The sequence below is a fragment of the Chenopodium album genome, chromosome 24, assembly GCF_948465745.1.
Source record: "Chenopodium album chromosome 24, dcCheAlbu1.1, whole genome shotgun sequence".
In the NCBI taxonomy this organism is placed as follows: Eukaryota; Viridiplantae; Streptophyta; class Magnoliopsida; order Caryophyllales; family Amaranthaceae; genus Chenopodium; species Chenopodium album.
The window spans coordinates 2,011,318-2,035,584 of NC_137857.1; the positions used below are offsets into that span (position 1 = coordinate 2,011,318).

The 24,267-nt window shown below is 41.9% G+C and overlaps 1 protein-coding gene across 1 annotated transcript; it reads left to right on the plus strand.

Annotated features, from left to right (window-relative positions):
- The first annotated feature begins 675 nt into the window (after positions 1 to 675).
- Positions 676 to 23,418, plus strand: LOC145610144 (putative lactoylglutathione lyase, chloroplastic). The gene is made up of 9 exons (XM_081665411.1): positions 676 to 1,097; positions 1,868 to 2,069; positions 2,151 to 2,275; positions 2,403 to 2,467; positions 10,417 to 10,629; positions 10,709 to 10,756; positions 11,943 to 12,050; positions 22,199 to 22,339; positions 23,062 to 23,418. The coding sequence occupies exons 1-9, from the start codon at positions 968 to 970 to the stop codon at positions 23,101 to 23,103; spliced, it is 1,074 nt and encodes a 357-aa protein (XP_081521537.1). The 5' UTR covers positions 676 to 967; the 3' UTR covers positions 23,104 to 23,418.
- Positions 23,419 to 24,267: the final 849 nt, after the last annotated feature.

Consider the following 24,267-nt stretch of genomic DNA (forward strand, 5'->3'; position numbering starts at 1 on the left):
ATAGTAAAAGCTAAAGTGTCTAATCCTTGTTGGAGCAAAAAAAAAAAAACTTTCAAGGAAAAAATACATTGTAGAATGATACGAAGTACGTGATTAGTACATTATTCTAATTTAATATATTACCTTATATGTTTGTTTATTATAGAAAAATACCTATTATAAAAAATATGCATATATAGAATATATTTCGAATACAATTGCCAAATTGAAGGTTAAATATTATAGGTTATATAAATTGATATTAATGAAGATTTTGTACAAAAAGAAAAAAAAAAAAGGAAAGAAAAAAGTGGCGGGAATTTTTTTAATCAGAACATGACAAGTGTCATGTCAGATTCGCTCTTAGTATTATGTAATTGATTAAAATTTTATACATATTGTTTTACCCAATACTTTTGAAAAAATGTTATTTTTAATGTTTGAGAAAAACTACCCAATTCTCAAACGCTACCTCGACCACTAATTATTAATCGAATACGCTAAACACTTTCTCAAACGCTACTACCAAATATGACCATAATAATGCAATTTACTGTAGTTAATTTTACTCCGTATAAGGTAGTTTCAAACAAACTAACCCGAGTGCAATTTACTGTAGTTAATTTTACTCCGTATTAAGGTAGTTTCGAACAAATTAACCCGAATACGAGGTCCAAAACTTTTCTTTGCATAAGCTATCCATCCGAATCAAAGAACCTCAGCTCACTACACTCCACAGCTTCCTTATTCTTTATTCTATTCCATTCCAAAAGCCTTTGCTTATTACCAATTACAACTTTGCAACTCATTGCTATTTGATGAGCATCAACACCTCTTCATTCCTTTTTTTCTAGATTTTCTTCCTCAGATTTTTGCGCTTCACCCACCGATTTCTCCCTCACAAAAACATTCAATTTAATCATCAGAAATTAAATTAAAAAAAGGGTCTTTTGTAAAATTCAATTTAAATTGCACAAGATTTGATAAAATGGTAAGAATTATACCAATGGCATCCACTTTGAGGCCATCTCTTACCTGCTTCAGATTTTCTTCAAGTACTCGTTTTGGGGTTTCTATATCTTCTCATAGGCCGCTTTCTTCTCTTCACCTGGGTAGTGGTATGTAATTTTTCCCCAATTTATCAATATTTTGATTATTTATTTTGGTTTGTAATTGAAATTTCAGGTTTTAGCTGAATTGGGTATCATTGTTTATGGTTCAAATTTAAAAATTGGGTTCTGGGTTGTTCTATAAAATATTTTTAGTGTATAGGGAGCCAAAGGCAATGATGTTGACGCGATTCGATTCCGGGTTTTGGGTATAAATAGATTTTTTGGAGTGATTGAATTATTGTTGCTATATTATCTTATGGCATTTTATCAGTAACTTGTAATTGGCCTTATTTTTTAGTTGTTAAAGGTTAAAACTTTGTATTATGTTTATTTGAGGTTATGTTATGTTACACTTGACATTGATAGATGAACTGAAGAATTTGCCCCTTTATGATTTTGACTATTTATGTGGAATGAGGTGATTCCAATTGATCGTTGTTTATTAGAGACTTTTCGAAGCGTCTTTAAATGGAGTAAATATTTATTACTTGTATTACCTAGTGAAGAGCTAGTTTTGGGTAAATGCAAAGAGTTTGTTTTTTCATTTTAGTATCACTGATGTTAGTGGAGCTAAGCTGCAAGTCCAAACTCGTAATTTCGTAACCCTTACAATAGATTGATGTGTGAATGTGGTGTGTTCAAGATTCAGATATTGAGATGGGAACGCCTATGATTCTTGTTGAAGCCATATACGTTGATGTTTGTGCTCAATAGTGAATAGTTGTGACTAAATGTGAGTATAGGATTTTGAATTGATGTTTGTTCATTTTTTTCAGCTGTTCCACAGTCATATTCTTTCGGTCTAAGAGCTTCAAAATTGTTGAGAGAGGGCAATGGTTTGTCTGTCAATGCAGCTGGAAATGCTGCACAAGCTAGCACTAGTGCTGTTGAAGAGAATGTTCTGGAGTGGGTCAAGAAAGACAACCGAAGGATGCTCCATGTTGTTTACCGTGTTGGAGATCTTGACAGGACAATAAAGTACTTCCATGCTCCTTTACAATGTAGTTTTATACTCATTTAACAATTACATTCTTCATGAGTTTAAATTGATGGTTTCAGATTCTACACGGAGTGCCTTGGAATGAAACTGTTAAGAAAACGTGACATACCAGAGGAGAAATACACTAATGCCTTTCTTGGTTACGGGCCAGAGGATTCACATTTTGTCATAGAACTGACTTACAGTAAGCCACATTATTCCTTATGAAATTGTTGTCTGTTTCAATATGCAAGTTTCTAATCACCCCACCCCCATTTCTTTTTCATGTTCTATAATATTAATTCATGTTTATGCTCATATGGCGCTGTCAGATTATGGAGTTGACAAATATGATATTGGAACTGGTTTCGGTCACTTTGGCATTGCAGTTGAGGATGTAAGATTCTATTTCTACCTTTAAATGTTTTCTATATGAAATAGACGCTACACAATCCAGAGACAATATGCTGCAGTCCCTTAATCAGTTGTTTGGGTGATAAATCTAGTCTCTTTCATTTGATTATTAAATAGTTACATCAGATGGCAATAATGCTGCAGTCCCTTAATCAGTTAATTGGATGACAAATTGAGTCCAGTTTTTTTCTTTCTTTCATTTGATTAGTGAATAGTCCCATTAGAGGCAATATACACTCATTTCAAAGTTTTAAATTTGATTGGAGAGATTATACAAGAAGGGATTTTTGGTATTAGATGTATATAAGTGTCCATGTTTAATGTGGGACTTTAGTGTATGTGCTTAATTGGCATTTAGAAAACTTCTACTCAGGCTATCACCATTTCCTATATTCTTTTAGATCTAATCTTTGGTACAGGTTTGGCTCATATATGTGGGTGTGGACCTTAGTATATGTTCAAATATTGGCGTAAGTGCACAGTATGAGCCTGGCCAACTTTTAGCCTATTAGCTTCCTGGCAGCTTGAGGAAAATACTCCTGCATGCGCAGTTTGATACCAGTGCACAACATTATATCCTTCTTTTTTTGCTGCTTCTTTTTTCTTGTTTCTCTGTAGTCTGTATTCTGTACTTCTGTACAGTTCTTCATCCCTTTTTTAGATGTCACCAATGCCCCGTGCTTTCACTTTTCTCTTGTTCTTTCCTTTTCATTCTCCTTAAGCTAATTGTTTCCATTTTCTTTCCCCAATTTCCTTCTCCCTCTTAAATTTTTCTCTTCTTTTCATCTCCCTATTGTCCCGCTGCATACTACATATGTCATGTAAAGAGATTTTTATATCCATGTAACTTACTTGGTGCCTTTTTTCCTTCTCATTCTACCCAAAATACTTCAAAGCTTACTGTTCAAGATTTAAATATAACTAATAACATATAGTTGTATAGTTATAGACCAATCCCAAAATAGCCACGTAAGTGAACCAAACTCATTATTGGGACTTTATAGACCTATTAATAGGCCTCTTATAGCTCCAAACCAACTTATATGACCCCGATGAACACCCTACACATACACTTTAATTTTGGAAAAAATTTCCAAAATTGGCCCAAAAGCATGGTTAATAGCCTTCAGTTTTGAACAATTTTTAACTTTTTTGGACATGGAAAGGAAACAAGTCGAGATGCTTCCCATAGACCCCAAGATACCTTTGGAGTTCATATGGGTGGATGGAACCGTCCATTTTGCCTTTAAATCGTCAATTTACCCTTTTACAACTTACACCTTTATCATTAACTCAAGGCCACCATGGGACTTATATGAGTGACTAGTGGTCATATGAGGTTCCAAACAATATAATATGACTCTAATATGCATCCCCCCAAATCCCAAGTTTTTTCGACACCTAAGAGACTGAGACCTCTAAAATTGATGTGGCCTTCGTTTTGGACAAATTTGGACCTTTCTAAATCCAGAATTGAAAGTGATCAGGGATCTTCCCATGGACCACACGATACCCCGCGAGGCCATTTAGGTAGTTAGAATGGTCTACTTTGCCTTTAAACCATCAACTTAGCCATTTATTTACATGCTTATCTTAATTAACTCAATGTCACTACGAACCTTTATGTGATCGACTAGTGATCATATATGGCTCCAAATGAGATTATATGACAATCTTGAGATTTTTTTACTCAGAATTGGTTCAAAAGCGTGGCTGGCTGATTGGCTTCCACTTTTGTACAATTTTTGACTTTTTGAACCAGACAAGAAAGAGGTGTAGGTGTTTCCCATGGACCTCACAAGCCACAATACCCGATGAGGCCATTTGCGTAATTGGTACTGTTCACTTTGCCGCCTTTAAACAATCAATTTGTCATTTTTGTACAAACCCCCTTAAAAAACTCAAGGCCACCACGGGCCTTTTGCAACGGTAAGCGTATTTAGATAGAGATTAGGGAAGGATTTGTGTTGTATTAAAGCTAAAAGCTTGTAAAAGATAACATGGCTTTAGGCCATTACTCTCCAAGGTTTTTTTCTTACAAATTTCTGAATGAATCCCTCTCTCTCTAAGCTATTCTATTTATACTACTTGAGATACAAGGAATTGGCCTATTGCCTTGATTGTTAACAACTACTACAATTTGTCTTATAGCTAATAATTAATAAGAATAATCTGCCAAATCCTTCAAGCCGTTATTGCTGTGCTCCTTGCATTGTGCCCTGCTGTCCTTTTCTCCTGCTGTAAGTTAGGATGTGTGGTGGTGTAGGTGAGTGTGTTGCAATACTCCCCCCCAAAAGCGCCACCTTGAGCATTCATGGCCTCGGCATCCTCCCAAGTGGCCTCAAATTCAGGCAAACCTTGCCACTTAATCAACACATCCAAACCATCCTTTCTCCCTAGCTTGGGTCTGCTGTCCAACACAGCTTCAGGTTCCACAATTAACTCCAGTTCTGGAGTAATTTGCTCTGGAATTGTTGGCGAACTCACAGCATTCCCCAAAGCTTGCTTCAATTGTGACACATGAAACACAGGGTGCAGCTTACATGTCTCAGGCAAAAGGAGTTTGTAGGCTACTTTTCCGACTTTTTGTGTGATCTCAAAGGGTCCACAAAAACGTGCAGCCAACTTCTCGAATGGCCTCCTTGCCGAAGAGCGCTGTCGGTATGGTTGGAGTTTAAGAAACACCATATCGCCCACCTTGAATTCCACATCCCTCCTATGAACATCGGCATTTGCTTTCATAATTTGCTGAGCTCGAGTCAAGTGTAGCTTCAACTCATCTAACATCACATCTCTATCTTGGAGAGCCTCCTCAACTGACTGCACAGTTGTTTGCCCCATCCCCACGCGAATTGGCTTAGGAGGGTCTCTCCCATACATGACCTTGAAGGGGGTCATATGGGTGGATGAGTGAGGAGAGGTGTTATACGAATATTCGGCCCATCCTAACCATTTGGCCCACGCCTTTGGTTGATCCCCGGCGAAACAGCGGAGATAAGTCTCAAGCCGCTTGTTCACCACCTCGGATTGGCCATCCGTTTGAGGATGATACGAGGTGCTCCGCTTTAACCCCGTCCCTTGAAGCCGAAACAATTCCTTCCAAAAGGTGCTGACAAAAATCCTATCTCGATCAGTCACTATACTCTCCGGTACTCCGTGCAACCGAACAATCTCCCTCATAAATACCTCCGCCACACCAACCGCCGTAAATGGATGTTTCAACCCCAAGAAGTGAGCATACTTCGATAGGCGGTCAACCACCACTAAGATGGTGTCTATCCCCTTAGATTTTGGGAGACCCTCAATGAAATCCATTGTTATGTCACTCCACACCATCTCCGGCACCGGTAATGGTTGTAGCAGCCCCGCCGGCGACCGCTGAGAGAGCTTGTTCCTTTGACATACCACACACCGCCGCACATAGTCAGCCACCTCCTTGCGCATCCCAGCCCAACACCAATCAGCCGCCATACGAATGTAGGTCTTCGTCTCACCCTCATGTCCTCCCTCCGGCGAGTCGTGGTACGCCTTCAAAAGAACCTCCTTTAAGGTAGAGTGTGTGGGTAGTACTACTCTGCCCTTATAGAGGAGACGATTGTCTTCCACCGAGTATCCCTTAACTTGCTCCCCTGCCGGCAATTCCCCTTTTAATTTCTGTATAAACCCGTCACGAGCACTCTCCTCCAAGACTGCCCAATCCACCCCTTGCGTGGCCACCAAAGCCCCCAATTTCACCGCCTTCTCCTCTTCTCCCCTCCTCGAAAGCGCGTCAGCCACGCGGTTCGCAACCCCTGGTTTGTACTGGAGTTCAAAATCAAACCCAATCAGTTTTCTAACCCATTTCTGGTATTCCGATCCCACTTCCCGCTGTTGCATTATAAATCTGAGGCTTTGCTGATCGCTTCGCACCACAAACTTCCGGCCAAGCAGGTAGTGCCGCCATTTTTGTACGGCCAAACACACAGCCATTAACTCCTTTTCATACACAGACTTACTCCTTCCAAGTGGGCCTAATACCTTGTTGAAAAAGCGACAGGCCTCATCTCCTGCATTAAAACCGCACCTAGGCCGAATCCCGAGGGATCAGACTCCACCACGAACACTTTGTGGAAGTCAGGCATCACTAATACTGGTGCCGTCGTCATTGCCAACTTAAGTTGAGTGAAGGCTTGATCTGCTTGAGAGGACCAACCAAAGTTATCCTTTCTTAATTGGTCTGTAAGAGGATGGGCTATATTTGCATAATTTCTTATGAACTTTCTATAATAGCCCGTTAGGCCCAGAAATCCCCTTAGATCCCTTAAACATCTTGGAGTGGGCCAATTCAGCATGGCTTGAATCTTCTCTTGGTCCACAGCAACCCCATCTTTAGAGATCATATGGCCCAAATAAGCCACTTCATACTTCCCAAACTCACACTTCTTAAAATTGGCAAACAATGCATGGGCCTTGAGTGTAGCTAGGACCTCACGTAAATGCTCAATATGCTCCTCTTTGCTTGCACTATAGATGAGAATGTCATCGAAAAATACAAGTACGAATTTCCTCAAGAAGGGCCGGAAAACATCATTCATCAAGGCTTGAAAGGTGGCCGGAGCGTTGGTTAAGCCGAATGGCATAACCAAAAACTCGTAGTGACCCTCATGGGTACGAAAAGCCGTTTTATGGGTGTCCTTCGGCCTCACCAAAATTTGGTGATATCCGGCCTTCAAATCGAGCTTGCTAAAAATTTTAGCACCATGAAGCTCGTCTAGTAGCTCATCAATCACGGGAATGGGGTATTTATCGGGCACCGTCTCTTTGTTTAAGGCCCTATAATCAACACAAAATCGCCACGATCCATCCTTTTTCTTTACTAAAAGAACGGGGCTAGAAAATGGGCTTGAGGATGGTCGGATGATCCCGGCCTCTAGCATCTCCTTTATGAGTCTCTCTATCTCATCTTTTTGGAATTGTGGATACCGGTAGGGGCGCACACTCACCGGATTGCTTCCATCCTTGAGCAAGATAGAATGTTCGTGCCCTCTAAATGGTGGTAGCCCTTGGGGCTCCTCAAAGACCCCACTAAACTCTCTTAGGACCCCACGAATGAAATCAGGGACCTTACTGCTCATATTCGCCTCACTTCCCTTGCTCATACTCACCTCACTTCCCTCAATTTGGTTCAACTCCACTAAGAGACCTCCCCCATGCTTTCGGATCGTTTTCATCATGGCCTTAAGGGTCACCCCCGTGCGAGCTAGTGACGGGTCCCCTTTGATAGTCACCGTTTTCCCTTCCTCCTTGAATCTCATCACTTGAAGCTTCCAATTTGTAATTACCTTACCTAATTTCTCTAGCCATTGCACCCCCAATATGATATCGGTGTTGCCCAATTGAAGAGGTAAAAATTCTTCTACTATTTCTAACTCCTCGTTCACCCTCAACCGAACTCCCTTACACTGTCCACGACCCTTCACCACCTCACCATTTCCTAATGTGACCCCAAAAGAGTGACTTCCCTCCACCGGTAAGGCCAACGTCTCCACTAAGGTAGTTGATATAAAGTTATGCGTAGCTCCCGGGTCAATCATCACCACTACCTCCTTTCCGCGGATTTTGCCGATTAGTTTCATGGTTCTTCGGTTAGTCAACCCGACAATGGAGCACATGGATACATTAACGGGCACCACCTCCTCTTCCTCCACCGGAGTTTCTAGCACTTGGAACTCCCCCTCCTCGTCACACTCATCCTCTTCTTCCACTAACAAAACACTTAGCCCCTTGGCGGAGCAAACATGTGTGGGCCCCGTCCACCTTCCGTCACACCTAAAACAGAGCCCCTTCTCCTTCTTCTCTTGTATTTCTTTCTCAGTTAGCTTCCTCACCATGCCATTGAATCTCGTGGTGCTTGGGTTGTTTTTGGATGGGTAAGTTTAGGAGGGGTGGTTAACTGAAGCAGTAGAAGCTTGTGAGGTTTGGGTTGGGGTTTGGTGGAAGTTTGGGTTTGTGTTTGGGCCGAGGGGTGGGTTATTCCGGATTGGGCCGGGGTTAACACATCTGGGATACGAATATTGGGCTGGACCGCCTCCTAGTATTGTAGAAGCGGGGCTCCGATTGAAATACGAGTAGGGTCCGGGTTTGGTGAATGCCCCACCCGTTCTCTTGAGACTACTGACCCGATTCCTCTCTTCGACCCGTATTGCGAGATCCATGGCATCTTCTAAGGTGAGTGGGTTTAGCATTCGGATCTCCGCCCTAATCTCCTCCTTCAACCCGTTAATAAACTGCCCCTTCATTATACTTTCTAGAACATCAACTAAAGGCGATGCTTTTTCGATGAAAACTCTTCGATACTCCACCACCGTCGTGGTTTGCACCACGGCGAGCCATTGTTCGTGCAAACTCCCCGAATTAACCGGCCGAAATTGACTCAAGATTCGATTTTTCAAATCCTCCCAGCCCACCAATGGACGGCGGCGACTTTCCCACTGGTACCAACTCAAAGCGTCACCCTCCATCGCTACAACGGCGGCCTGCAACTTCTCCGTCTCCGAAAGCTTGTAAAACTGGAAGTATTGTTCGCTCCTTAAAATCCACCCATCTGGATCAGACCCCTCGAATAACGGCATATCCAACTTCCGAAACCTCCAGTTGCCGTTTCCTCTTTGCTGCTCGTTGTTGAAGGGTCGGAATCCACCCCTGGAACCTGGGTCCCAGTTGCCGATTCGAATGCCGCCCTGACCTGGCTGATTCACTTCTCCTTCGACGTTCGTTTGGTTTTGTAATCCCAACATCATCACTCTCATTTCCTCAAAGAACTTATCTTGGTCCTGCTTCAGCGTCTTCTGTATGGAGTTTTCCCCATCACCGATCTTCTCGAGAATCTCCTCAACTCGTTCCTCCAGCGCGGCGACCCTCTTCGGAGTCACTGAAAGCGGCGTCGGAGGCATGCTGCTCTGATACCAATTGCAACGGTAAGCGTATTTAGATAGAGATTAGGGAAGGATTTGTGTTGTATTAAAGCTAAAAGCTTGTAAAAGATAACATGGCTTTAGGCCATTACTCTCCAAGGTTTTTTTCTTACAAATTTCTGAATGAATCCCTCTCTCTCTAAGCTATTCTATTTATACTACTTGAGATACAAGGAATTGGCCTATTGCCTTGATTGTTAACAACTACACAATTTGTCTTATAGCTAATAATTAATAAGAATAATCTGCCAAATCCTTCAAGCCGTTACTGCTGTGCTCCTTGCATTGTGCCCTGCTGCTGCCCAAACCGTCCTTTCTGTCCTTTTCTCCTGCTGTAAGTTAGGATGTGTGGTGGTGTAGGTGAGTGTGTTGCACCTTTATATGACGGTCATATATGCTTCAAAACTATACTGTATGACCCGAGGACGCGTCTCCTTTGGTTACGTGACTTTACGAGTAAAACCGCCAAAATTGTTCCAATTCCGTGTAACCACTCTCCAATTTGTTTCTTTGAATTAGGTGATATTTAGAATGTATAAACCATTATAGTTTGAAATGTGGCATTTTGAGGGGCAAATGGTTTCCAAAGTGGGGCACGAGATGTCGTCAAATACATCATGTTCATAAGGCACACTTTTTGCAAAGCCTTACAGATCATTATGACTCAAGCACTCAACTGACAATATGCTAGGTGGTTTTACAGGAAGACCAAACTATCAGTACATCAACAAGCTTCTTAGTTACTTATAAATAGATATAGTATGATTTATATCCTTTGTGGTTGTCTTCCTTCACATTGCCATGGAACTTTAGTCGGGGAAATAATTGTATGGACAATTTCTGTGAGTTACCTTACTCCACCTCTTTGAACAGAAAGGTTAAAACACTGCATATTTATTATCGGGCTGTGTACTTCTGTGTACTCTCTTTTTGTTTGAATGTGTTTCTGGGCTTATGTTCATTTGTCTGTCCTTGACAGGTGGCCAAGACCGTGGAACTTGTAAAGGCTAAAGGTGGAATAGTAACTCGGGAAGCTGGACCCGTTAAGGGTGGAAATACTGTCATTGCATTTATCGAAGATCCTGATGGTTACAAGTTTGAACTTATCGAAAGGGGGTCTACACCTGAGCCTTTGTGCCAGGTAATGCTGCGAGTTGGTGATCTTGATCGATCTATTGAGTTTTATAAAATGGTAAGCTGTAAGTATTGACCCTTGAATGGTTGACACTGGTATATTATTAAAAGGTACTAAAAAGCATTTTGTATTTCAGGCATATGGCATGGAGCTTTTGCGGACTCGGGATAATCCACAGTACAAGGTAATATATAGCATATACTTTGCCAATTGCAGCCAAAAATTATACCTTAATAAGAATGGTTTCAATCAGCTATATGTGTACAGTGACATATTTGGTTGCTATGGCTTAAAGTTGAAGGTAGTATGATTCTGTGTCAGTGTGAAATATTGGCCAAATCTCTTTTGTGGAAACGAGTCCCATTTCCTTTGCGTGATGGATAATGTTACTATCTGTCTGATCTTCTATCGCTTCTTAATTCCACTAATCTTATGCTTCCTCATTTTGTTTCTATTTGCAACATCCTTATTTTGAACTGTGAACTTACTTGGTACTTCCTATGGGAATTTGTGCTTAGGAAAAAATTGTCATGTGAGGTCATTAGATTTGTCTCAATGTATGCTTTCAAAATATCAACTTTTTAAATTTTTTACTTTCTAAAAATGTAAATATTATGCATTAGTATGTGTGAAAGTCAAAGCGTTGCAAATAAGAAAAAAGAGGAAGTATACATCTTCGTGCTTTCTAAGAACAATATATGCTGATCCGATTGGATTTGGTTCTGCCCGAACTTTATTCTTCAAAATTCTTTCTGAAGGTGATTTGGTACATGAGCATATAACTTTAAGTAATTTTGATCTTGCCCCTTGCTGGTTCTTTATCAGAGTTTTGTTATTGTACTTTTCTCTTCTTTGTTGTTGTACATACAGAATACTGTTTAAAAATTACTCTTTTTTTTTTTTTTTTTGACAAGAAAAAACTGTTTTAAAATTACTTGAATTGCAATGGTGTAGTGGAATATAACAACTCACCTATGCACATTATGAAAGCCATGATGCGTGATGCTGCAACTGGGATGTTCCTTCCTCAACTTCACCATCGTTAAAATGATGTTCGGAGCTACTATCTCCGTGATTAGAGCTATCAAACTAGGAACAAAATGCAGGATTGAAAAATGAATATATGATTGTCAAAAATAAAAATAAAAATGACTATATGCCATTATAGCAAAGTCTGAACACTGCAGGGTATAAATTATTGCAGCCACTTTACTAGCTATATCTAGTACCATTTTGTGTATTAGAAGACACTTATTTTGGTTTCAGTAATTTGTTTAATACTCTCTCCTAGTCCCTAATCTCGCTACTGCAACTTATGCACTATGTTTAACCTTTGGGCCTGCTGTTAAATTCTCTGCTGTGTATTTCAGTATACAATAGCAATGTTGGGTTATGGTCCTGAAGACAAAAATGCTGTTGTGGAGTTGACTTACAATTATGGAGTTACTGAATATGACAAAGGAAATGCTTATGGTCAGGTATGAATAGTTTGTTCTTCACTCACTAACTTATGCTTTGTTGCTTTAGAACCGTGATGTATAATTTCTTTTTTTTTTTCACCTCTTTGGCTTTATTGCATTGTTTTGTTTGGAGTGCTAGCTAAGTGCAATGTTAATTAGTGATCTCCATTGAGTTGATCATGAGAAGTTCCTCTTGGACTTTAGGTATATAATTTGATACGGTGTTTAGAAGTAAAAGCTAGAGCTTGACCTCTGATATATGTTTGTTATCAATGAAGATAATTTTCTTCTAGGAGCTTATCAGCTTAGAAACCAAGATAAAAATAAAATAAAATAATAAATAAAATAAAGTTATTGAAAAGTAAATAACATGCTTTTGATCCCTGGCAATGCATCCATAGAGTAGAACAAGGTATGCAAAGCATTCTCTACTCATTGATTTACTCTACTATCTTCCTAACTCTTTGTTTATTCTCAAAAATCTCCCATCTTGCTGACCAAATGCTTAGAAGGATAGCTGAACAGGCTGATCACCAGAGACACTTCCTTCTCGTATTATTCCCAAACCTCACTTAAGATACTTGCATATGCCCATATACCCTTAGCTATATAATGTAAATATGAATAACACTTCAGATATTGGTTTCCAAAGAGGTATGAAAAGAGGGACTCATGCTTTGTATATTGTGCAACTAGTTTTGGGCCTGCACTTATATAATGGTAAGATTTATTAAGGACAACTTATTTAACTTTTTAAAAAAATTTATTTAATTTATATCCTTAAAATTCTTGTATGTTAAATTAATATTTTTTGTGTCAAAAGAATAAAATTTTTTTTCATGTAATTGTGCCAACTCTTCCAAATAATATTGTATGACCTCAAGTTGAATCCCATACAATTTAGAGATTTTTCGACTCTCCTACCAAAACCTCCAAAATTGGTCTGATTTAATGATAGTCTTCATTATTTGACATTTTGGGCTTTTTCAGACCCTTATAAAAAAGTAGTTAGGGTTCTTCCTATGGACCCCACGACATCTCGGGAGGCCATTTAGAAGGTTGGAACCATTCACTTTACCGTCAAACCGTCATTTTAGCCATTTACGCACTCGCCTCTCTTAATTAACTCAAGGCCACCACAGACCTTTATATGGCCGACTAGTGGTCATATATGGTTCCAAATAATATTGTATGACCCCGAGTTGCATCCCATACAATTTAGAGATTCTTCGACGCAATTCCCAAAACCTCAAAATTTGGTCTGATTTAGTGTATTATAGTCTTCATTTTTTTGACAATTTTGGACTTTTTCGCACCTGTAAAAAAAAGTAGTTGGGGTTCTTCCTATGGACCCCACCACTCCTTGGGAGGCCATTTAGGTGGTTGGAACCATTCACTTTACCTTCAAACTGTCATTTTAGTCATTTACACGCTCGCCTCTCTTAATTAACTCAAGGCCACCACAGACCTTTATATGGCCGACTAGTAATAATATTGTATGTCCCCAAGTTGCATCCCATACAATTTAGAGATTCTTCGATGCAATTCCCAAAACCCAAAAATTGGTCCGATTTAGTGTATTATAGTCTTCATTTTTTGGCAATTTTGGACTTTTTCACACCCGTAAAAGAAGTAGTTGGGGTTTTTCCTATGGACCCCACAACACCTTGGGAGGCCATTTAGGTGGTTGGAACCATTCACTTTACCTTCAAACCGTCATTTTAGCCATTTACGCGCTCGCCTCTCTTAATTAACTCAAGGCCACCATAGACCTTTATATGGCCGACTAGTGGTCATATATGGTTCCAAATAATATTGTATGTCCCCGAGTTGCATCCCATACAATTTAGAGATTCTTCGACGCAATTCCCAAAACCTTAAAATTTGGTCTGATTTAGTGTATTATAGTCTTCATTTTTTGACAATTTTAGACTTTTTCGCACCTGTAAAAAAAAGTAGTTGGGGTTCTTCCTATGGACCCCACGACACCTTGGGAGGCCATTTAGGTGGTTGGAACCATTCACTTTACCTTCAAACCGTCATTTTAGCCATTTACGCGCTCGCCTCTCTTAATTAACTCAAGGCCACCATAGACCTTTATATGGCCGACTAGTGGTCATATATGGTTCCAAATAATATTGTATGTCCCCGAGTTGCATCCCATACAATTTAGAGATTCTTCGACGCAATTCCCAAAACCTCAAAATTTGGTCTGATTTAGTGTATTATAGTCTTCATTTTTTGACAATTTTAGACTTTTTCGCACCTGTAAAAAAAAGTAGTTGGGGTTCTTCCTATGGACCCCACGACACCTTGGGAGGCCATTTAGGTGGTTGGAACCATTCACTTTACCTTCAAACCGTCATTTTAGCCATTTACGCGCTCGCCTCTCTTAATTAACTCAAGGCCACCATAGACCTTTATATGGCCGACTAGTGGTCATATATGGTTCCAAATAATATTGTATGACCCCGAGTTGCATCCCATACAATTTAGAGATTTGTTATGGACTCAAGTCAACCGTTGATGGTGTATTCGAGGCGCAAGAAAGGGGCAGCAGCACCAGAGCATAGGGAAGGCATTTCTTTACTATGAGCCAAAAACAATTAAAGAGTTTGAAGGAAAGAAGGGCAATCATCTTTTGTTATGTTCATTTATGGTTTTTCCGAATTAGCTAAATAGTCACATGTACTCTCCTAAGGTCAGCCTTGACCATTAGCTTAAGTATGGTAGTAGTATATTGTAGGGGATTATCGAGAAATTGTAAGACAAACACTTGAGAGTGGCTACCTAAAGTGGCTTGGAGACTTGTAGCCTCAAGCTACTAATTATCCTTGTAATCCTTGAGAAATCTAATGAAAAATCTGCCCTTCTTCCATTAATTGCATCTGTTAATCACAATTATACTACAATTCGTTACAATCAACCTTAGTCTATTACAACTTGGTATCAGAGCAACCGATCATGGCGGGGGGACCATCACTTACCCAGCGTGCCGACGCGGTGGAGGAGAAGATAGAAGAGGTCGAATCGCGTCTGAAATCAATTGAGCAAAAATTGACAGAACAGGGGGACTCTGTTGGACGAGCAGTGGCTGAAGCAGTAAGTACGACTATGGTTGAGGCCCAGAAGGCGATCACTGAGAGTTTCGTGACCCTATTTGAGACAGAGCGCATGAAAAGGGAGGACGACAGGGTGGAACTCGAAGGAAGAATTGATAGGTTCAGGAGAGACCAAGAGATGCAAGCCACCCTAGCTGCGCGGGAGCAGGACAGGTTTCGCGAGGAGCTGCGGGCTGCCATAGCCGCCGCCACTCAACCCCGTCAGCCGCCGTCACCGCAGCAGCTCCACCACATACCCGTGGGGGAAGCCAATAGTGAAATCCATGGAGAAAACAGAGAACGCACGCCGAGGGAACAGCCCTTTGGCATGCCGGAGTGGAGAGAACGGATTCCCAGGGGTCAAGGCGATCAATTCGACGGAGGGGGCGAAAATCGATGGAAACATAAGAAGCTTGATATGCCGGTGTTCGAAGGGAAGGACCCGGATAACTGGGTGATGAGGGCGAAGATGTATTTTGATTTCCACCACATGACGGAAGAGGATCGCGTGACGGCAGCCGTGGTTGCCATGGATGGTGCTGCCCTCCAATGGTATCACTGGGAACAGAGGAGGAGGCCGTTTGCTAGTTGGGCCGACCTGCGACAGCGAATTCTCAAGGAGTTCCGACCCTCACACTCGGGCTCCCTACACGAACAATGGTTGGCGTTGACGCAAACCACCACCGTCGAAGAATACCGGCGGAGGTTCATCGAACTCGCGTTTCCCTTGGAAGATGTGCCCGAAAGTCTCATGAAGGGGCAATTTGTGAACGGATTGAAGGAGGAGGTGAAAGCGGATCTCCGGCTTCAAAATCCGGCGACACTTGAAGAAGCAATGGAGTTAGCAGGGAGAATAGAGGAGCTAAATAGAATAAATGGGGGAAAGAAAGGGAGTTTGGGTTCATGGCGGGTCGGATCCAGCGGGTCAGGGCCCACCCACTTACCATCAACAAGCAGAAGTGGAGGGGGATTGATTCAATCATATGGGCTACCAACAGCCCCTGTCAATTCGATGTGGCCAAGAGCTCCTGAATCTCAAGGCTCAATCAACATGGGCCGGCCCACAATGTCTCAGAGCACCCAAAGATCAGGAAATGGGCCACGACGACTCACCGAGAGTGAATTGCAAGAAAAACGAGCTAAGGGACTTTGCTTTAGGTGTGATGAACGTTGGGGAATTGGGCATCGATGTAAAAGGAAGGAGATGAGCGTGTTGATTGCCGGAGTAGGTGACGAGGAGGAAGAAATTAGTGCTAGTTACTCGGAAGACATGGAGGATTGGGAGGAACCCGGCAATAACGTCAAGGTGTCATTATGCACGGTGGTGGGAATATCAAACCCAAAAACCATGAGGTTGAAGGGTGTGATCAAGGGGAGGCAAGTAGTTGTCATGATCGATCCGGGGGCGACTCATAACTTCATTTCAACATCGGTAGTAGAGGAGATCAAGATACCACTTACGGAGGGAGGGGAATTTGGTGTGACACTAGGGAATGGTGAGACCGTGCGTGGCAAGGGTGTATGTCAAGGAGTACGGGTCAAGTTGAACGGGGGAGTGACGGTAGTGGAGGATTTCCTACCCCTTGGATTGGGTAATACCGACCTCATATTAGGAGTGCAATGGTTGGAAAAATTAGGGGCGGTCACAACCAATTGGAAGACTCATGAAATGAGGTTCACGGTGGCCGGAGTGCCGGTGATCCTTACCGGCGATCCATCTCTTGAAGCAGCACTTATTTCACTTAAGGCTATGTTTAGAACCATCACCAAACAAAGAAGTGGGCTTTGGGTTGAGATTAATCAAGTTGAAGTGGCCCAAGAAGAAAGGAAGGAAGAAGTTGGGCCTAAAATAGCAACTGGGCCGCCAGCTTTCTTGAAGGAATTGCTGGAAAAATTTAAGAAGGTGTTCCACTTACCAAAGGGACTTCCACCCTCAAGAGGCAGAGTACACTCCATCACACTTAAGGAAGGTCGGGATCCGGTTAGTGTACGGCCGTATCGATACCCACAAGTGCAAAAGGATGAGATCGAGAAAATGATAAGGGAGATGTTAGAGGCCGGCATCATTCAACCTTCAACAAGTCCGTTTTCAAGCCCGGTTTTGTTAGTGAAGAAAAAAGATGGGTCTTGGAGATTTTGCGTTGACTACCGAGCTCTCAACCGAGAAACCGTGCCGGACAAGTATCCAATTCCGGTGATAGATGAATTATTGGATGAACTCCATGGCGCGGCCGTTTTCTCAAAGTTGGACTTAAAGTCCGGTTATCATCAAATTAGAGTCAAGGCCGGTGACACTCACAAGACGGCTTTTAGGACTCATGAGGGGCATTACGAGTTCCTAGTCATGCCGTTCGGTTTGACTAATGCACTGGCTACTTTTCAATCACTAATGAATGACATCTTCCGGCCGTTTTTGAGGAAGTTTGTACTAGTTTTCTTTGATGATATTCTTGTCTATAGCAAGAATGAAGAGGAGCATCATGATCATTTGCAACAAGTTCTCACCAAGTTGGCACAACATGAATTATACGCCAACTACAAGAAATGTGAATTTGGTAGTCAAAGAGTGGCCTACTTAGGCCATGTCATCTCCAAGCAAGGAGTAGCAATGGATAATGACAAGATTAAATCCATTCTTGATTGGGCCAGCCCACGCAATCTCAAGGAGTTAAGGGGGTTTCTAGGCTTAACGGGCTACTATCGAAAATTTGTAGCCCATTATGCTCAAATTGCGGGGCCTTTAACTGCACAACTCAAGAAAGATGCGTACGGTTGGTCGGAGGAGGCACTCAAGCATTTGAAAGGCTTAAAGAAGCCATGACGACCGCACCGGTATTAGCCATGCCCGACTTTAAGAAGGAGTTTGTCCTTGAGACCGATGCTTCCGGGTTTGGATTGGGGGCGGTCTTAATGCAAGAGGGCCGACCCATTGCTTATTATAGCAAGTTGTTAGGGGTGAGGGCTCAAGCAAAATCCGTCTATGAGAAAGAGATGATGGCCATATGCTTGGCTATAGTCAAATGGAGACATTATTTGTTGGGACGACATTTCGTAGTCCGCACCGACCAACAAAGTCTTCGTTACATAACTCAACAACATGAGATTGGTAGTGAGTACCAACGATGGATGCGGAAGATTATCGGATTTGATTTTGAGGTTCAATACAAGCCGGGGGCCTCCAACCGAGTTGCCGACGCTCTATCAAGGAAGCAGTGTGCATTGAGTGCATTGGTTTGTACTCAAAATATTGACTGGGAGGAATTGGATAAAGAGCTTGAAGCGGATTCGTGGATCAGTGCAATTAAAAAAGACCTCAAGCCCAATGAAATTGGGCCCAATGGATTCATGTTGAGAAATGGGAGAGTCCAATATAAAGGAAGACTCGTTCTTCCTAAGTCTGCTAAGATAATTCCCAAGATACTGTATGAGTATCATGACTCACCCACTGGTGGTCACGACGGTGAGGTAAAAACCTACCTCCGCGTGGCGACGGAGTGGTTTTGGCCGGGAATGAGGAAGGCGGTGGCGGAATATGTAGGGTCGTGTGAGGTCTGTCAGCGCAACAAAGCGTCTCAGAAAAGTCCGGCAGGGCTGCTCCAACCGTTGCAGGTGCCGACCGCCGTTTGGGAAGACATTTCGATGGACTTCATCTAAGGGTTGCCTCTGTCCAAAGGGGTGGATGTGATTCTCGTCGTCGTCGACCGTTTCTCGAAGTATGGGCATTTTGTGGGCCTCAAACACCCGTTCACCGCCCTGAAGGTGGCGGAGCTGTTTGTCAGGGAGGTGGTTCGCCTACATGGGTTCCCTTCGTCCATAGTATCCGATCGGGACAAGGTGTTTATTAGTCGGTTTTGGGGCGAATTATTTCGGCTGCAGGGTACTCAATTGAACCGGAGTACGGCGTATCATCCGCAATTCGATGGCCAGACGGAAATTGTGAATAAGAATTTGGAGGGCTATCTGCGATGCTTCGCATCGGCGCAGCCCAAAGGGTGGGCTCAGTGGCTCCCGTGGGCGGAATTCGCTTACAACACGTCCCCCCACATCTCCACTAAAACGACACCATTTAAGGTGGTGTACGGCAGGGACCCACCCAAACTTCTGAGGGTTGGGCCGGGTCAAACTCCGGTGGGTACTTTGGAAGAACAGCTCAGGGAGAGGGATTTCATGTTGGATGAGTTACGGGTGAATTTAATTCGGTCTCAGCAAGTGATGAAGTCTTATGCAGATCAACGCCGCCGCGACGAGCATTTTGAGGTTGGGGACGAGGTGTTTCTCAAGATTCGCCCTTATCGGCAGCGTTCGCTCGCCAAACGGCCCTTTGAAAAACTCGCGGCTCGGTACTACGGCCCTTTCAAGGTCCTTCAACGAGTAGGAAAGGTTGCTTATAAATTGGAATTGCCAAGCTCATGTAAACTCCATCCCACCTTTCATGTTTCTCAATTGAAGCGCGCTAAGGGAAGCAACATCACTAGTCAAACAATTCCGAACCAATTAACAGCAGAGATGGAATTGGTTGTCGAACCCGAGAAATTACTGGATATCCGCAAGCGCAGGGGTGGTAACAAGGTGGTCTTAGAAGTCCTCATTCAATGGTCCGGGTTGCCACCGTTCGAGGCTACGTGGGAAGATTATCAAGCCATGATTGATCGTTTTCCATCGTTCCACCTTGAGGACAAGGTGAAACTTTGGGGGGGAGTATTGTTATGGACTCAAGTCAACCGTTGATGGTGTATTCGAGGCGCAAGAAAGGGGCAGCAGCCACCAGAGCATAGGGAAGGCATTTCTTTACTATGAGCCAAAAACAATTAAGGAGTTTGAAGGAAAGAAGGGCAATCATCTTTTGTTATGTTCATTTATGGTTTTTCCGAATTAGCTAAATAGTCACATGTACTCTCCTAAGGTCAGCCTTGACCATTAGCTTAAGTATGGTAGTAGTATATTGTAGGGGATTATCGAGAAATTGTAAGACAAACACTTGAGAGTGGCTACCTAAAGTGGCTTGGAGACTTGTAGCCTCAAGCTACTAATTATCCTTGTAATCCTTGAGAAATCTAATGAAAAATCTGCCCTTCTTCCATTAATTGCATCTGTTAATCACAATTATACTACAATTCGTTACAATCAACCTTAGTCTATTACAAGATTCTTCGACGCAATTCCCAAAACCTCAAAATTTGGTCCGATTTAGTGTATTATAAGTCTTCATTTTTTGACAATTTTGGACTTTTTCGCACCCGTAAAAAAAAAGTAGTTGGGGTTCTTCCTATGGACCCCACGACTCCTTGGGAGGCCATTAAGGTGGTTGGAACCATTCACTTTACCTTCAAATTGTCATTTTAGACATTTACGCGCTCGCCTCTTTTAATTAACTCAAGGCCACCACAACCTTTATATGGCCGACTAGTGGTCATATATGGTTCCAAATAATATTGTATGACCCCGAGTTGCATCCCATACAATTTAGAGATTCTTCGGCGCCGGTCCCAAAACCTTAAAAATTGGTCCGATTTAGTGTATTATAGTCTTTCATTTTTTGGACAATTTTGGACTTTTTTGGACCCGTAAAAAAAAGTAGTTGGGGTTCTTCCTATGGACCCCACGACACCTCTGGAGGCCATTTAGGTGGTTGGAACCATTCACTTTACCTTCAAACCGTCATTTTAGCCATTTACGCGCTCGCCTCTCTTAATTAACTCAAGGCCACCACAGACCTTCATATGTCCGACTAGTGGTCATATATGGCTCCAAATAATATTGTATGACTCCAAGTTGCATCCCATACAATTTAGAGATTTTTCGACAGCGGTCCCAAAACCTGAAAAATTGGTCCGATTTAGTGTATTATAGTTTTCATTTTTTTTTGAAAATATTGGACTTTTTCGGACCCGTAAAAAAAAGTAGTTGGAGTTCTTCTTTTGAACCCCAAGACACCTCGGGAGGCCGTTTAGGTGGTTGGAACCATTCACTTTACCTTCAAACCTTCATTTTAGCCATTTATCGCTCGCCTCTCTTAATTAACTCAAGGCCACCACAGGCCTTTATATGGCCGACTAGTGGTCATATATGGTTCCAAATAATATTGTATGACCCCGAGTTACATCCCATACAATTTAGAGATTCTTCGACGCAATTCCCAAAACCTCAAAAGTTGGTCCGATTTAGTGTATTATAGTTTCATTTTTTGACAATTTTTGACTTTTTTGGACCCGTAAAAAAAAGTAGTTGGGGTTCTTCCTATGGACTCCACGACACCTTGGGAGGCCATTTAGGTGGTTGGAAGCATTCACTTTACCTTCAAACCGTCATTTTAGCCATTTACGCGCTCGCCTCTCTTAATTAACTCAAGGCCACCACAGACCTTTATATGGCCGACTAGTGGTCATATATGGTTCCAAATAATGTTGTATGACCCCGAGTTGCATCCCATACAATTTAGAGATTCTTCGACGCCGGTCCCAAAACTTTAAAAATTGGTTCGATTTAGTGTATTATAAGTCTTTCATTTTTTGGACAATTTTGGACTTTTTCGGACCCGTAAAAAAAAGTAGTTGGGGTTCTTCCTATGGACCCCACGACACCTCAGGAGGCCGTTTAGGTGGTTGGAACCATTCATTTTACCTTCAAACCTTCATTTTAGCCAATTTTGGCTCGTCTTTCTTAATTAACGCAAGGCCACCACAGACCTTTATATGACCAACTAGGCGACTAGTGGTCATATATGGTTCTAATTGCCAAGTGTCCAATTTGGTGGTTATTTTAGTACTTTAGTATAGAATTTTTCCCTGGGGGTAGGGCTCAGGATCTGTATCGTTATTTGTGTGTTAGGTCAACTCCTCTCACTCCTTACCTGAATGGCTGAACCATATATATTAGCTTAATTTATTGTGTTCTGGATTTGAAATGGAAATTCTGTACATAGAATCTGATAGTTATTTAGGTCTGACTCTGAGTATCTTTGAAATCTAGGAGTCTTTCATTAGTAAACTTACGACTTTACGAGTATATATTTTTCTTTTTTTATGACCATTCTCTTGGGGTCAACCTGTAATCATGGTGCTGCAGATTGCAATTGGAACGGATGATGTTTATAAAACTGCTGAAGCAATTAAACTCTGTGGAGGAAAGATCACACGGGAGCCTGGACCATTGCCTGGTATCAACACCAAGATAACAGCATGCCTTGATCTTGATGGTTGGAAAACGGTATGCCATTTAACTTTGGGATATTTAACACCGTGTATATGTTAGCACTATATTGACCTAGATTAATTGCTGCCTACATATTTAGTACACAGATGATGGCTTGCAGTCTAGCTTTAGAGTACATATGATTTAGTTTGAATTCGGAATCACATTTGAATTTCTAAACGTGGTTTCTTTATTTAATCTTGTAATTTAGGGTGGTAGACTACTTAAATGTGCAACCCTGATACAAACTTGTTGCCCCCACCATCTATGACCTTCCTTTTGGAATTAAACCCCCTAAAAGAAAAGTATATTCCTGCCATTGAGCTACTTTTCTTCATACTTTTGGATGATAAATTTGCTGCTCTGTTAAAAGATATTGACCCTTCTAATCTCACCGCATAAGACCCTGTAATCGTGTTCATGATTGAGTGTATTTGTAAGCTTCTAAACTTGATTGTGTGTATATAGAGGAGCTGTTTAGAATTATTAACAAAGGGACTCCGGTAGCTTCCTCTTTTGTCATGTTTTAGTTCTTCCAATTAATACTCTTGAATCTTCCAATCAATCACTATTACTAGAGGTTGACCCTTCCAATCTAACTGTATGGTGTACTACCATCAAGTTATGCGCTAATTCATCTTGTGTTTTAGAATCCACGACCTTATTAAGTTCTTTTTCAGCTTGCGGTTGTAGCTCTCTACTTGGTGCAATTATCTTACAGTATATTATCTGTGCAGGTGTTTGTTGATAATATTGATTTCCTGAAGGAGTTGGAATGATGCTCACCGGTGTCCAGATTTCCAAACTTGTGTTTACATAGTGTACATTATTTCTGTAGCATTTGCTTATATTAGTTTAAAATCTATAGCTCTTCACCAAAAAAAAACATTTCTTTTGTCGAAGTCATCTTTGCATAAAAGAGTATGTTGAAAGCTCTTTTAATCCTTTATTTTGGGTTGTAGATAAAATTATAATGACCATAAATCTTGCTCAATAGCGCTCTGTAAATGACCCGTAAATGGTCATTTCTCCAATATTTTTGGCAATTAGGACTCGCAACAATCCAATAATTTAAAAGTTATTATTTTGCTCCACTTAAAGGTCTTGCTGCTGAGTGCAACCGTGCACATAGTTTGTGATGTTCTAGCCAAATATTATTAGTTAAGATTCTACATCAGCATTGAAATAATTAGGGAATAAAAAGGTTTAATTTGGGAGGTATTAAATACCGCCAACAATTTTTATCAAAATCGCCAACATTTAAGGTTAATGGACGTCAATGCCCTTACTATACCCCTACCTATCTTCTTTCTCTTTAATTTTTTTTTTCTCTCCCATCACCCATAACGGCCACAACCACCACTTCCCAACCACCATTAACCACAACAGCAGGTCAGCAACTATACTTCAAAGGTGAAGGGAAGCACCGGCCGTACTTCAGAGGTGGAAGGGATGCCAACGACCAGAGGAGGCAACACAGTGGTCGACAAAACCACAAAATAGTTCATCCCTGTCTTCCATGATGTTCTTCTTTCTTTTTTTATTTACTAATCTTCGGAGGCAAAACCAAAACACCACGGTAACCGGTTTTGGACGTCAGTTACCATGGTCAACCGGCGTGCAAACCCGGTCACCCGGGACAGCAACCGGTTTCGGGCGCCGGTGATCGTGGTCAGTCGGCGCTAGAAATCGGTTACCGTCTCGGGTGACCGATTTAGTGTGTCGATTGTGTTGTTCCCCGGTGTATAAAAAATCACCATTGACCTGCCAAGGAGTGAAGGTGGTGGGGAATCATTTTATACGCTGATTGTTTACTGTTGTTCGTGACTTGGTGGTTCCGGCAACACAAACTAAATCTGGTAGTTATGGGCGGTGATGGTAAGTGGTCGTGGGGGTGTAGGTGATGGTGATGGTGGTCGTGGCAACGTGGCTAGTGGTGGCGT